Source organism: Mesocricetus auratus, unplaced genomic scaffold (genome assembly GCF_017639785.1).
Source record: "Mesocricetus auratus isolate SY011 unplaced genomic scaffold, BCM_Maur_2.0 Super-Scaffold_100007, whole genome shotgun sequence".
Lineage (NCBI taxonomy): Eukaryota > Metazoa > Chordata > Mammalia > Rodentia > Cricetidae > Mesocricetus > Mesocricetus auratus.
Window position 1 is genome coordinate 53,518,903 of NW_024429191.1, and position 15,154 is coordinate 53,534,056.

General features: G+C 40.3%; 1 protein-coding gene across 2 annotated transcripts in view; it reads left to right on the top strand.

Annotated features, from left to right (window-relative positions):
• Smg6 (SMG6 nonsense mediated mRNA decay factor) overlaps positions 1–15,154 on the top strand; it is a 237,654-nt gene that overhangs the window by 94,816 nt on the left and 127,684 nt on the right. For both annotated transcript variants that reach the window (XM_040749136.1, XM_040749135.1), the window contains exon 11: positions 14,197–14,313. In XM_040749136.1, the coding sequence (XP_040605070.1) occupies positions 14,197–14,313 (117 nt within the window). The remainder of the gene's footprint in view (positions 1–14,196; positions 14,314–15,154) is intronic.

Sequence of the window (15,154 nt, forward strand, 5' to 3'; positions counted from 1 at the left end):
TGATCAGTAAAGACAGGGATTCTTCTCAAGGACTCCAGGAGTTGATTTAGATTCCTTGGAATACTGTTTAAGTAAGATGCCTTTTAGAACAGGGTTCTCCAAATTGCTCAAACAGCTGCACCACATCTTGGCTCACATAGCTTCATGTACTACACCATTTTCAGCTTTTCTTCCCCTGTCAGCCCAACAGGGGTATATTATGCTCAAGAGCATGGAGATAGATTCTGTGTTGCCTTCTCAGGCTAGAAGCTGCTGAAGACACCTTACAGAAGCTGGGTATTCTGCAGGCTGTTTGTTTGTCCCACTCAGTCCAGTTAACAAGAGTTCATGGAGGAGCTGGAGGAAGGGAAAACATGACCAAATCCTGTCTCTTCTTCCCCAAGTGCTGGGATTACAGGATTGTAAAACTAATTAAAAGTATTCACAAAGCAGAAGCCGGAAGATTGTGCGTTAAACACCAGCCCTAGCCACAATGTGAGTTCAAGACCAGCAGGTCAACTTAGTGAGAGTTGGTCTCAAGATAAAAAGTAAAAAAGAGGGTAGGGCTAGAATACAAATTTGGAAGGACTATAAAAGGGATGTATGTGTGTCCATTCTAGACCTTTTAGGTTAAGATTCTTAATGGCACCAGGCTGGGTTGCTAATCACTTTCATCTGTTGCTTTCTTCCTCACTCTCTTCCTTGGGCATGATTGCTTTTTTTATCTTTTAGTCTCCTGACCTCATCTTCACTATAAAGCTAGGTGTGACACAGTGATGGGATTGGGTGAAGTCATCCCATGTTCACTTCAGCTTGAGTATTGATTATGGACTGTGAAATTTAGTATGTCACCTTCAAACATTTTACCCTTATGTCTTAGTTACTGTTCTGTTGCTGGGAATAGACACCATGACCAAGGCAGTCTTACGAAAGGAAGCATTTAACTGGGGGCTTGCTTACAGTTTCTTATGTTTAGCTCATTATCATGTTAGGGAGCAAAGCAGCATGCAGGCATTTGCTGGAGCAATAGCTGAAAGTTACTTCTGATCTGTAGGCAGAGACAGAGAGAGAGACTGGACTTGGCATGAGTTTCTGAAACCTGAAAGCCCTCCCCCAGTGACACACCTCTTCCAACAAGTGCCCTACTAGTGAGCTGTATTCCAGCCTCTTTTTCTTTTGAGGTTGAGTTGCTTAGATCCTTGAACTTGTGATTTTTCTGCCTCAGCTTCCAGAGTAGTTGTGATTATATACTTACACCACCTTAGAATTTTATATAAATGGAATTTGATACTGTGCTCTCTTTATATGATTATTTGAACATTATTTGTGCTGTGGAGTGATTTTTTTCTTTTATTGTTAAGTAGTCTTCACTATATGGGTATACCTTATTTTTTTATTCACTCACTTGTTGATAGACATTTCATTTTTTCCTCAATGTTTGTTAGGAATAAGCCTGGTGTGAACATTCCAGTGTAAGTCTTTGTAAGGACATAGGCTTTCATTTCTCTGGGTCAATGCCTAGAAATGCAATAACTTTGCCATTTGGTATGTTTTGTCCCTCCAGAAACTGTTTTCCAAAGTAGTTACAATGTTTTATATCTCAAAACTGATAATTTCACTAGACAATGGTGGCCCATACCTTTAATTCTAGAACTTGGGAGGCACATGAATTTGAGGCTAGCCTGTATACAGAGTGAGTTCCAGGACAGCCACGGCTACACAGAGATATCCTGTCTTGAAAAATAAAAAACAAAGCCAAACAAACTGGGAATTTTAGTTGTTGGACATTCTGGCTAGCACTTGTTGTCCATCTTTTATATATTATAGCCGTCCTGATAATTGGGCAATTGTTTTTTAGGCTTTGTTTTACATTTTATTTGTAAAAAATAATGAGCATTTTTATTGATTTGTCAAATTTACATTTATTATTTAAGCTAAAAGTTCTAGGGGCTGGAGAGATGACTCAGAAGGTAAAATGCTTGATAGACATGTATGAGGACCTGATTTCAACCCTTAGCACCCTCATAAAAAGCCCAGTGTAATGGCACATATCCATAACTCCAGTGCTAGAGAGTGGAGACTGGCAGATCTGAGGGGACTCACTGGCTAACAAGTGTAGGCAAACCTGAAAATTCCAGGCTCACTGAGTATTCCTGTCTTAGAAAATGGGCATGGAGCAATAGAGGAAAGACATCTTACACCGACCTGGATCCCATGTATGCTGTAAACCGGGAACTAATTTTTTTGACTGTATCATTATGTAGCTCTGGCTGGCCTGGAACTCACAATATAGACCAAGCTGTGCTGGAACTCAAGGTCTGTTTGCCTCTGCCTCCTGAGCATTGTGATTAAAGCCCAGCTTCTAGTGAGAACATTTTTCTTTGTCTTTTCATTTTTCTTTTGAAAAACAAGCATTTTATATTTTGATAAAAACCTGCTGGTGTTTTCTTTTTACATTTAATGTTATAGATATAGTCCAAGTGCTGTTAACAGAGGATTGTAGCTGAACTACCAATTAAAAAGTGCATCTTAGTCTCTGAATGATAGAAAGAAGCAATGAAAATACACAGCATTTTTCATTTGTGAAGGAAACAGTGCTAATATTTCCTGTATTATGCACTATTTCCCCCTGACTGCCTTTTCTTGAAAAATACATACCATTGGCTTGAGATTTGCCCTTTCCTTGTTTTTTGAGAGGTAAGACCTGTTTGAACAGTTCACTTGGTTTTTGCAATTGGTTGTTCTGGTCATCCTTCTTCACTTTCGCATCACCTTTACCAAGTACTGATCTGATGAATCATATCCTTGCTAAAGGAGTTATCTTGTTTTAGTTCTCACGTGTCAGGTGGAAGTTCTTCTTCAGTGAACTTTCCCTGTTATCTTACTATTTTCTGTTGCACCTGACATGGTCTTGCTTGAGCCATGTTAAGGATAGGATGCCTGGACATCTTGGTTATTTCATATCTAGTCTACACACCACAAAAAAAAAAAATAGTCAGGGAGCATCTGAACAGGGTTACCAAACCACTGCTCATTGAGAAAGTGTCCTCTAAATGTGTAGTTACCTTTTTATATATAGAAAAGTTTGTGACATCCTAAACAGATCTTTTCGGGGGGGGGGGGGTTGTTTGCCTTTTGTTTTTGTTTTCTTGTTTTAAACTTTTTAGTTAGAAATAACTAGATTCACAGGAAGTTATTGTAAAATGTACTAAGAACTGGCCATAGTTGTAGTGATACACGCCTTTAATCCTAGCACTGAGGAACAGACAGGCAGCATCTCTGAATTGGAAGCCACCAAGGGCTACATAATAAGACCCTGTCTCTAAAACACAAATCAAAGGCTGAAGAGATGGCTCAGCAAGCAGTTAAGAACACTGGCTGTTCTTGCAAGAGGACCCAGGTTTATTTCCCAGAATCCATGTAGTGATTCACAACCACTCCAGTCCCAGGGGATCTGATTCCCTCTTTTGGCCTCTATGGGAAATGCATGCTGGTAGTTTACAGACATGTATTAAGGCAGTACACCTTCATTGTTCTCATTTAAATTTTCCCTTTTTCTTCTGCCCCTAAATGCTAACTCTTAAAACCATGAATCTGTTTTTCATCTCAACAATTGCATTATTTTAATAGTGTATAAATTGAATTACACAATGTATACCTACTTTAATTTTTTTTTTAAAGACAAAGTCTTATGTAGCATAAGCTGTCCTTGGATTTGTTATGTATCTAAGGATGACATTGAACTTTTACTCTTCCTGCCTTCACTTCTCAAGTACTAGGATTATAGGTATGTGCCACCCCACACCCAGTTATAGTTTATAACTTTTTAAAGTTGGCTGTATTATTAAGTGTTATTTCTTGAAGGTCTAGTCATCATATTGCATATATCAGCTGTTTATTCCTTTTTATTGCCAAGTGTATTTTATGGCATGGATATTTTACAATTTTTTGAACTGTTCACCTGTAGAAGAACATTTGAGTTATTTCTAGTTTAGACTGTTTTGAATAAAAGTATTTTAAACATTTGTGTACAGGTTTTCATTTCTCTAGAAAAATCCCAGGAGTTGAATTGCTAAGTGTTATATTGTAAGGACCATTTTAGAAGAAACTGCCAAACTATTTTTTAGAGTGACAGTATGGGTTTTTTTGTTTTTTATTCTCAGCATCCAACAGTTTGGCGGTGTCACTGTATTATTTCAACCATTTGAATAGATGTAACATTTCATTATTTTGGTTTTCATTTCCCTAGTGGCCAATATTGAGCATGTTTTCATTTGTTAATTTTTCATTCATATATAATTTTTGATGAAATACCTACTCATTTCATTTGTTCATTTTACAAATGTACTGTTTGTTTTGTTGTTATGTTTTGCAAGTTCTTTATATAGTCTAGGTACTTCCTAGTCTAGTGGTAGGTATTTGGTACATGATACAGTTTCTAAATACCTAATCATTCTCTATAGCTTGCCATTTCATTTGTTTCACAGGGTCTTTGGTAGAGCAAAAGTTTTCATTTCTTTTTTTAAAGATTTATTTATTTATGTATTTTATGTATATGAGTGCTCTGTTTTCCTGAACACCAGAAGAGGGTATCTGATCCTATTACAGATGGTTGTGAACCACCATGTGGTTGCTGAGAATTGGACTCAGATCCTCTAGAAGAGCAGCTAATGCTTTTAACTGCTGAGCCATCTCTCCAGCCCCAGGTTTTCATTTCTTAAATTATTTATCTTTTATTTTTGTATGTATGTGTGTTGTTGTGTGAGCTTACGAGCCCCACGTACATGTATGATCTTGTGGAGCACGAGGTACCAGGTTGCCTGGAACTGAAGTCACAGACAGTTGTGCGCTGCTTTGTGGGTGTTAGGAGAGCACACAATGCTCTTACCCACTGAGCCATGCCTCCAGCCCCATAGTGGTGGTTGTCATTCATCATTTTTTTCCTCTCCTTCCTCCTCTTCTTCTTTATTTTTATGTATATGTATATGGATGTTTTGCCTGCATGTTTATTTGTTTGTCTGTATAGTACAAGTGTGCCTGGTGCCCGAAGAAACCAGAAGAGGTTGGCACATCCCCTGGAACTTAGTTAAGACAGTTGTGAGCCGCCATATGGATGCTGTAAATTGAACCTGGGTCCCCTGCAAAAGCAACAAGTGCTCCCAACCACTGAGCTATCTCTTCAATCCCAAGGTTTTTATTTTTATATGCCAAGTCTAATCGCTGTCCCTCTTCTGGATTGGGGCTTTAACATTAAAGTCTTAGAAATCAGTCTTTAATCCTGATAGTCAGAAGGCAGAAGCAGGGTCTTAGAGTTTTTCACTTAGTCCAAGAAAGTTTTGAGGTGTTTTTTGTATAAGGTATAAACTTATATTAAGCCTCTTGGCGGGGAGTATGTGAATATTTAATTGGTTCAGCACCACTTCTTGAAAGACTTTCTGCTAGCCTTGGCCCACACCTTTAATCTCAGCACTTAGGAGACAGAGACAGGAGGACCTGTGTAAGTTTCTGGCTAGCCAGGGCTACATGAGGTTTGGTTTTGCTTGTTTTTTGGGACAGGATCTCACTGACTGGCCTAGAACTTACAGTGTAGTCTCAGCTGGTTTTGAACTCTCAGAGATCCACATGCTTCTGCCTCCTGAGCACTAGTATTAAAGATGTGAGAACTTTTTTTTTAAAATCACAGTTGCATTAAAGTTACAGTTTACAGAATTAACAACTGTAGGTCTCCTAATCCATAAACATGATTATCCCCAGTTATTAAGATCCTCTTTGACTGCTTTTCATCACCACTTTGTAATTCTCAACATAAAAGTTCTGCACTGTTTCATTTTATTTTATTATATATACATGGTATTATTTTTAAATTTCCACATTGTCATCATCTCAGGGTTTTTGTTGTTGTTGTTGTTTTGTTGTTTCCATTTTTTCGAGATAGAGTTCCTCTGTGTAACCGTTCTGGCTGTCTTGTAACTCACTTTGTAGACCAGGCTGGCTTTGAACTCACTGAGATCCACCTGCCTCTGCCCCCCAAGTGTTGGGATTAAAGGCATGCGCCACCAGTGCCTGGCCTCATCTCAGGTTTGTTTGTTTGTTTGTTTGCTTTGTTGTTGTTTTCTGTATAACTGTAGTTGGAGTGGTCTTGTGTGTGTGTGTGTGTGTGTGTGTGTGTGTGTGTGTGTGTGTGTGTGTGTGTGTAGAGGGAAGCACAGCTGAAGTGGGGAGTTTTGAGTCACAGGCCTTTGAAAACCACATATGGAACCAGGTGATGGTGGCACATGCCTCTAATCCCAGCACTGAAGAGGCAGAAGCAGGCAGATCCTGAATTTGAGGACAACACAGGGAAACCCTGACTTGGAAAAACCAAAAGAAAACAGAAGAAAAGAAAACCAGATATGGAAACAGTATAGGCACAAGAACAGACATGTTGAAGCCCCAGTTCTGGTATTACTAGTTTTGTAACTGTGGATATGTTATTTGAACCTCCTTAAGATGCCAAAACAGGAATAATATCTTCTGTACAAATGCTCAGTAAAGTTTTGAGATAATATACTTAAATGGTGTGTGCCTAAACAAAGATTTCACTGTATCTTAGACATTACAACACAGATCTCATTTGTCTTAGATGTCACTCTTAGTTGTGGTAGAATCGTACCTTGCATAGTTACACCTGCAGGTGAGAGAGGCAAGTGTGTGTCCTTGATATGAGTAAGACATTTCTTGAGCCTCTTCCTGGTTCTGGTTGTCAAGGGTGTAATATCTTAACATAGCTTTGCCCTCAAGGAGCTTATAATCTTGTTTGAAAAGGAAATATAAATTGCACACTTGGTGAGGGTATAAGAGATTATTTATTGTGGGAAGGTACTTACAAGAGAAACCAGCAACCCAAGTTAATCTCAGCAGCTTTCTGAGACCTAACCGGAACTCCTTCCTCTTAGCTCTTTATCCCCCGCATCTTCTATGTACCTGTGACCACACCCAAGTGGGCATGGTCAGCGCTAAAGGTACCTAAGATCTCTCCCCACACTTGTTGGTGAAACATGCCACATATATAAAATGCTAGTTTAGTTTAGTCTGTTACATCCCAGATCCATGGGACCACTGCACCAGAGAACATTCTCTCCCAGGGTTTTTGCCCTTTTATATTTTGTCCATTGAACAGCTTCTGGGTGTTGTTGATAGAGAATGTGTGAGGGTAAAGGGACCTATATAGAGATTTAGGAGAAAGGAGTCATGTGGGGATATGTAATTAATTTTTATACTTTCCCCAGTAAACCATAGACCCTTTTTATGATGTCATGAGGGATTCCTTAATTTTGCAGCTGCTTCCTGATTACGTCAGAGAGGAGCCTCTCACCCCACAACCTAGAACTGCACTCCTCCAAAAATTGGAAACAAATGAAGTGCTGAATATCTAATAGCTTCCACAGGGATAGCCAGTTCAGACTTCCCAGGCCTACTCCAGCAACTCTTCCCCCAAGCATTTCTGACCCCCTGAAGTGTCTTTGTTCTAGAAAGACAGGATTTGGCCCTGAGTCAAGTGAGTGTGTTGCTGGGGGGTGGGGAGTGGGGGTTGGACTCCTTGAGGCACACTTCCCTGTCTCCAGGTGTTTGCAATCCTGGGTCTCTGCCCCTTTTCTATATCTTCTTTGGTAAGGGTTATCTTTCTTGAGTACTCCAGACCTTCTGGAGCTGGAGGAGAGTGCCACAGTGACAGTCTCCTGTTCCAGCAGTTCCCCTTCCAACATAATTTTCTTTTCATTTTCCCTCACCTCTTCCTAGAGGACTTTTCATACTTTTACATGTCCCTTGTTTGCTGGTTCTGAGGGTTAGGAAATGCTCTTTATACAAATTTTCTTGATGATTTTTGAGACAACGTCTCTTGGAGCCTAGGTTGGCCCATATACCTGAAATTAACCTTAAATTACTGATCCTCCTGCCTCCATCTCCCAAATGCTTGTATTATAGTCATGCTCTACTATGCCCTACTCACATAATTATATAATTTCTGTTAATTAAAATGAATTCAAACTCTGTTAGCTTTCTAACTGTCCTAACCTATTGTGTTGTTTTACTAGGTTAGTGGTGTGTGTGTATGGCTGCATCTGGGATTGAACCCAGGGCCTCACTAATGCTAGGGAAGTGCTCCTCCACTGAGCTGTTACACTGCAACCCTTAGCTAGATTAATCTTCACAAAATATCCAGCATAGCTTCATTCAGGAATCTTAAGTGAGTGCTCCCTTACTGTCTCTTGAGGTCCAGTCCATGTTTCAGCATTTCAGGCTCTGTATTTTTTGGCTACTGTTATGCTATAAGCAGAGTTCATTGAGTGTTTTGTGTGCTCTAACCTGCATCCCTTGTATAATGTACACAATCCTTCCTGTATCAACCATTTCTTTTAATGCTCATATCTTACAGCCCAACCCAGAAATGGTTTCTTCCATGAAACCCTTGATAGATAGTATATGAAATTACTTTCCTTTCTTTTCAGGGACAAGAGGCATCTATTTTTCTGATTCGCTATGACTTGTCCTCCTCATTAGATTTTCATCTTCCCATGGGAAGAATGCTATTTAAATTTCTATCTCCTGTAATTGCACACCTAGATAAATATTTTTTATAATTTATTTTTATTTTATATGCATTGGTGTTTTTGTCTTCATATGTGTCTGTGTGAGGATATTGGATCTCCTGGAACTGGACTCATAGACAGTGGTGAACTGCCATGTGGGTGCTGGCAATTGAACCCTGGTCCTCTGGAAGAGCAGTCAGTACTCTTAACCACTGAGCCATCTCTTTAACCCTCTAGATAAATTTTTTTTTTCAAATAACCAGAGAGGTCATTTTAGTAGGAAGTTTAGATGGTCTTTCTCCCTACACCTACCACTTTGAAAAGAAAGTTTACCCAAAAAGAAGAAGAAGAAGAAGAAGAAGAAGAAGAAGAAGAAGAAGAAGAAGAAGAAGAAGAAGGAGACGATGACAGTTTTACAATCTTGAAAGACCCAACATAAGCATTAGGTATGTCAGTGAAAGTTCATCAGGGGAAAGGTTACTTTCCATGTCCCTCTTTCTGATCTCTTTACTGTACCCTGTTTAGGGATATGTCACAGCTTGCCTTAGACTCAGTTCATCTAACTCTTCCACCATTGTGCATGAGTATGTTGCTTGGATCTATCAGTGTTCCATTCTTCTGACTCATTCATTCCATACTTGAGGGAATAAAATGCCCCAAGGACAAGAACATCTCTCATTTTGATCTGAGATCTTACTCCCTCCTCCTGCCTCCTCTTTAGCCAGCAGCTGCCACAAGGAACTCTGTGGCTCAAGCAACAGCAGAGGGATGCTCTCTTTACCCACTTCCTTCAGACAGGGAGGTTTGGGTGGGCTACCCAGGAACTATGCCAGCCCTGTATCTAACTGGTGACTGACTCATTAGAGAAGCAGCCTGATGTCTAAAAAGATACAAAAGAGCCAACAAATTGCCTCCAGGTGGTGCTAGTTTGGAGATGACTGGCCAGTCATTTCCTCTAAGAGTAGATTGGGGTATGTGGGGGGCGGGATCAGTGAGAAAGTGGTCAGCTGAATTTTTCCTTAGTTATTAGTAAGACAACCAAGGAGACAGTTGCTTGTCTGTGATAGAATCGCCGTTAAATCCAGTGCTCTCTGAATCCTTCCCACTGCTGTCAGGGTAGCATACTTACATGTCATTCACCCTGAGTCAGTCTTTCGTTACTCTTCCCATCCTCTTGCCAGGAAGCTGGCTATGTGTACTAAGAGAATTATGCTGGTTTTATTGCTGGCAGGTTTTTTTCTATGGCCAGCCAAACCCCATCCCACTACTAGGGTTTTCTCCAAATCTCTCCCTTACAAAGATTTGGTACCCTATCCCAGGAGTTGATCAAAAGCAGTGATTCTGAGTCACTGTCTCTTGGCTGAGCTCACAGCTCCAAGCAGGTGGGCCTGCCTGTACTGTTTCCCTCCTATCCCCTCCCCACCTCTCCTGCCTCACTCCCATTTCCTGCAGGAGGATGCTTTGCCATCCTGGAGCCATCAGGCACAGCTTTGCTTTGGCAGCACCATTGCACACAGACTGGTGGGAGAGGGGACATGTTTATCACTTTTCCTGGAGATTATCTGTTTAAGCACTTCTCTGACAGTTACAATAACAAGGGCAGTGTGTTGTGTTTCCAGCAGAAGGACACTTGCTGTTGAAAGATGTATAGCACTAATTAGAAATACATAACATCCGGCCACATGGCAGCCTTCTCCCGGCCGCCCCATTTCCTGATTTCATACAACTTTGACGACAGTTGGTTTATGTTTTCCATGAATATATTCTCAGAAAAATGAGGAAGTCTCCTTGTGACATAGGAGCAAGAAGACATTTCTGCCTGAGCAGGTAGGTATTTGGCCATGGGTGTACTGGGAAATATGGTCACTTGACCACTTGTAGGTAGAAGCAAGACCAACTTTAGACCTCAGCAGACTTTCTTGGTAAGAAGTATTTCCGTCTGGTGTCCTTAGCCAAAACCATCCCCCTAAATCCTTAAAAAAGCCTGCTTTTGGAAAGAAGGGGAAAGGCTATTTCACAATGTTAATGAGTTCCTCAGCTCATGTCAGCCTCTGCTACCTGACACAAAGCCAGAGGAACCAGACAAATATCAAGGCAAACAATGCCTTTTCCTCCCCACCCACATCACTTTCTGGTTTGACCCAGCCCAACTTTAGGGATATATATGGATGTATCAAACTAGGCCCAGTTTCCTAAATTTAGTCCTACAGTAGGTAGGCTGTGGACTCTAGATACTGTTTTCCTACCAGCTCTCATGAGAGTGAATACTCTAATAGTATCTGTGTGAGGCCAAGAGCATCCTGAGTATACTATACACTCAATACATTTTCACTTACAATGTATTGAGTCCATATTTGTCATGGTTACTTGGGTAAATGATAATTTAACTCAACCTAGTAAGAAGTCCTTTAGTTACAAAAACCCCCACAATTATTTGTAGCTATTTTCTGTGCTGAATCTAGCACATCATAGATGTTCAGTATGTGCATGTCATACAACCAAACCATGGAGAACAGGCCTTCTGTTAAACGTTGTCAGATAGCAAGTTAAGTCTAGGGCTGATCAAGACTCACACATTCTTGGATAGCTTGGGATATGTCTACCTACTTATAAGGGAAGACTACCTCCCTAGTTTGCACCTCTTCACTAGTTGGGGCACCTAACAAACAGGCAGTGTGTTTTGGAGCCTTTGCCTCAGAGAGCATGGTGATGCAGAAAAAGTGATATAACCGTGCAAGGCAGCTGCAAAACTGCCTTCAGGCTGTTTCTCTGCTTCTACACCAGAGGTTCTTATTGATATCTACCTGGTTTTATACCTTATGCAGTAGCCAGTCTAGTCTCTCAGAGGCCACAGATATCATTGCTCTTAAGCACTTCATTCTTCCTGTTGTGCCCTAGCTCCCACCCTGAACTCTGAGAGATAATATAGTCTGAGATTACTGTTTATTAAAGTAGAGATGAGCTTGGAGAAAGTAATCTCCCTCTGGCCCATTTTATTTCTATTGAAAAGAAACTAGTATAGCCATTTTTTTTTTGAGCAAAGACATCTTCTTCCATCCCTGTAGCCTTCAGTTTGTAGGTGACTTCTTCCTAAGATGTCTAGTTGAAGAGGGGATGATAATTTGATCAAGTGTTTCAGATTCCAGGCTATGGCTTTTACTTATCCTCTCACAGCTTCCTGTGTCCTGGCTTTATTCCTTCATCTGGGCTTTGTTGCTTAGTAAAGGCAGGTTGCTGGCAGTTGCTTGCAGGAATCCATACTAGATAGAATGGAATTGGCAGTGCTGCTGTCTATGACTGGGAGTGCAGGGAGACATTGCAGCTTTTCTTGGGTTGAGTTACAGGTCTTCCACTCTTTTGCTCATATTCTTTCTTGTCTTGGTTCTTATATGCTTGTTTACTTTCTGTCTCTCTTTTTTTTTAATTATCACAATTACGTGTGTGTCTGTGTGTATCTGTGTGTGCATATGCTATAATGCAGGTGTGAAAACCAGAGAACAACTTCCTGGAATCACTTCTCTCCTTCTACTATGTGGATTCCAGGAATAACTCAAGTTGTAAGGCTTAGTAGCAAGTGCCCCCTACCCACTGGAACATCTTAGGATGAAGTCTTAGCAATAACTGTGATTGTATGGTGTCTCCTGGAGTAACTTGTTTAGGACCCTGGCAAGACTAGCAGCATGATAGGTCAAAATGCAGACCGGAACAGAGATTAAGTGTGTGAATAATTATTCTTTTAACACCTGGAGATTCTGCATTCTCCTATGTTACTGAGGGGATTAACAGATTTGCTACTGTTAAAGCTAGTGAGCTTGTCCCTTGTGTCCATCTCCCTTTGTGTGTTGGGTTTCTCCTCCCCGGAGGCTGAAGTTGGACTGTTTGTGACGTGTTGTTGATTGCCCTCAAGACGGGATGAAATGGCTGTTGAAGAGACCACTGATACTATACAAGTAAAGGCAGATGTATGGGGGGTATTATTTAGCTCCTATCAGAGACTAGTTCTGCCCACTAACAGAGTAGCTCCTTTCAGTGACCTAAAACTAGAAGTTAAAGCCAGGGTGTAAGAGTGAGAGATGAGGGTCTAATATTAGGAGCCAGGGTTACTTTTTTTTTTTTTTTTTTTTTTAGCCCTGGGGCGGGGGAGCTAACATTGATCAAATACATTATGTGATAAGCATTGCTCTCTATAAAAGTAATTCATTCAAGCCGGGTGGTGGTGGCGCACGCCTTTAATCCCAGCACTCGGGAGGCAGAGGCAGGCGGATCTTTGTGTGTTCGAGGCCAGGCTGGACCGATAGCCTCCGAAACAATACAGAGAAACCCTGTCTCGTAAAAACCAAAAAATAAAAAATAAAAATAAAAAAAGTAATTCATTCAGCAAAAGTAGGTTAATGGGTTTTTGTGTCTCATGTGTGCTGTCTTAGAATGAGGAATATAGACGACCTAGGCCTGGAACCAAAGTTGGTGATCTGAAACAATAAGTTTTAAATCTGTTGTTGATTGTGTTCCTGCTGATGAAGTAAGGTTTTGATACCATAGTTTTACATTAGAAGTAGCTAACTAAAGCAGGAACTATAACTCCAGTTTATTTTGTTCACTTTGAGTTAATGAAGCTTAGGGAAGTGATGTGATGAAGAATTTACACAGTGGGGGAATCATTTTTTACAAGTGGTATAGCCTTTGGTGAATTGCTTATGCACAACTAAATAACCCCACACCATGCTCATGCTAGCAACTTTAATCTTGGTGGGTCACTAAGAAAAGTACATATGATCTAAAGGCATTCATATATGAAATTACCAAAGAATAAATAATATTTTTAAAAGACATGAAAGGGGCTGGAATCTGGGTTTGGAGATACAGCACCTACACAGAGGCACACAGTGCCCTCTCTGGTCTCCCCAGGCACTAGGCACGAACATGGTCTACATATTTACATGCAAGCAAAAACATGCATATAAAATAAAAGAAATCTTTAAAGAAAAGAAAATTAAAAAATAAAAGATAAGAAAATAAGAGGGGTATTTGTTGGGAAGTACTAGGGGTTCAGAGAACTGTTGGGGGACAACAGAGGATTGAGACCCTGCCTCCTGAAACTACATCATATACACATGTGAAATTATCAATTAATTAATATTTTAAAAATAATAAAAATACGGTATACAACTGTTTTTATTAGTCTTTCAGTATTTTACACCTTTTAAATTATCTAACCCTTGAGCATTCTAGAAATGAAGGTATCTTTGTGGTATTGCCTGCTTACATACACTTTCTTTGTTAGAAATTTCTCATACTGTGTACTGAAAAAGTGCCTAAAATTGATTTGTGTTCATCTTTAAGTTCATGTAATAAGTGATACATGGTTTTTTTAATCAAAAATAATAGATTAAAAATTTAAAAGATACACATTACAGGATATCTTGTGATGTTATCAAGCAGTTATCTGTGTGCAGGACATACTGGTAAGTGCTCCATATATAATACAAGGTCTTATAAATTTACTTCAAGAGAGAGGTTATTATCATCACCTGTACTTGTAGAGGGAGAAAAAAAAGCTGAGCAATGTGTCCAGGGAGCCCTTCCCATAGGGCAGCAAGGTAGCACTTGGACCCTGGAGTGTGATGGAGTTTCCTTTGCTCCTTTGCAGACTGCTTCTCAGAGGAGTGTCGCTCTGTGATCCAGGAACAAGCTGCATCCTTGGGCTTGGCTATGTTCTCCCTGCTGGTACAGCGCTGCACATGCTTACTTAAGGACTCTGCCAAAGGTACGCAGGAAGGCCCTGGCCATTGCATTTTCCAGTTGCCCAATCCTGTCCAGTTGAACCTCAGAGTGCTGGTGCTCAGTCTTCTCCATGTTCTCTGGTCTTCTTTCTCCCAGCATTCCCTCTTCTTTTTGTTACCTTCATCTGTAGTCTGATGGCCTACCAGGACTTCTTTTCTCTTTGTGGCTCTGTTCCTTCCCTTTTTCTTACCTATGGGCTCCTTCTTATGTGGGATTTTTGTTTGCTTTGTTTTTATTTGTTTGTTTGTTCGTTCGTTCATTCATTCATCCATCCATCCATCCATCCATTCATTCATAGACAGGGTCTCTCTCACTGTGTAGTCCTTGTTGACCTGGAACTCTCTATATAAGCCAGGCAGGCCTTGAACTTACAGAAGATTTACCTGTCTTTGATTCCCCAGTGCTGGGACTAAAGGCATGTACCATCACCTGGCTTTTTATGTGTTCTTATATCTTTAAAAAGACCTGGAGAGGAACTAGAGAGATAGCTCAGTGGTTAAGAGCTGCTCTTCAGAGGACCCTGATTATATTCCCAGCACCCGCATATTAGCTAACAAACATGTGTAACTCCAAATGCAAGGAATCTGATGTTCTCTTCTGGCCTCTGAGGACATCAGGAATGCAAATGATACACAAACAAACATACAGGCAAAACACCCACACACACAAAAACTAAAAATAAATACAAGATCTGAAGACTGAGTATGAGTTCTCCCTTCCATTTTATTATCTCCCCAGTGCTAAGGACTGAACAAGTTTCCCTTTGTTTTAATAATTTATGTTTCTATGTTTTTATATTAATGTCTTCTTTTGGTGTGTGGTAG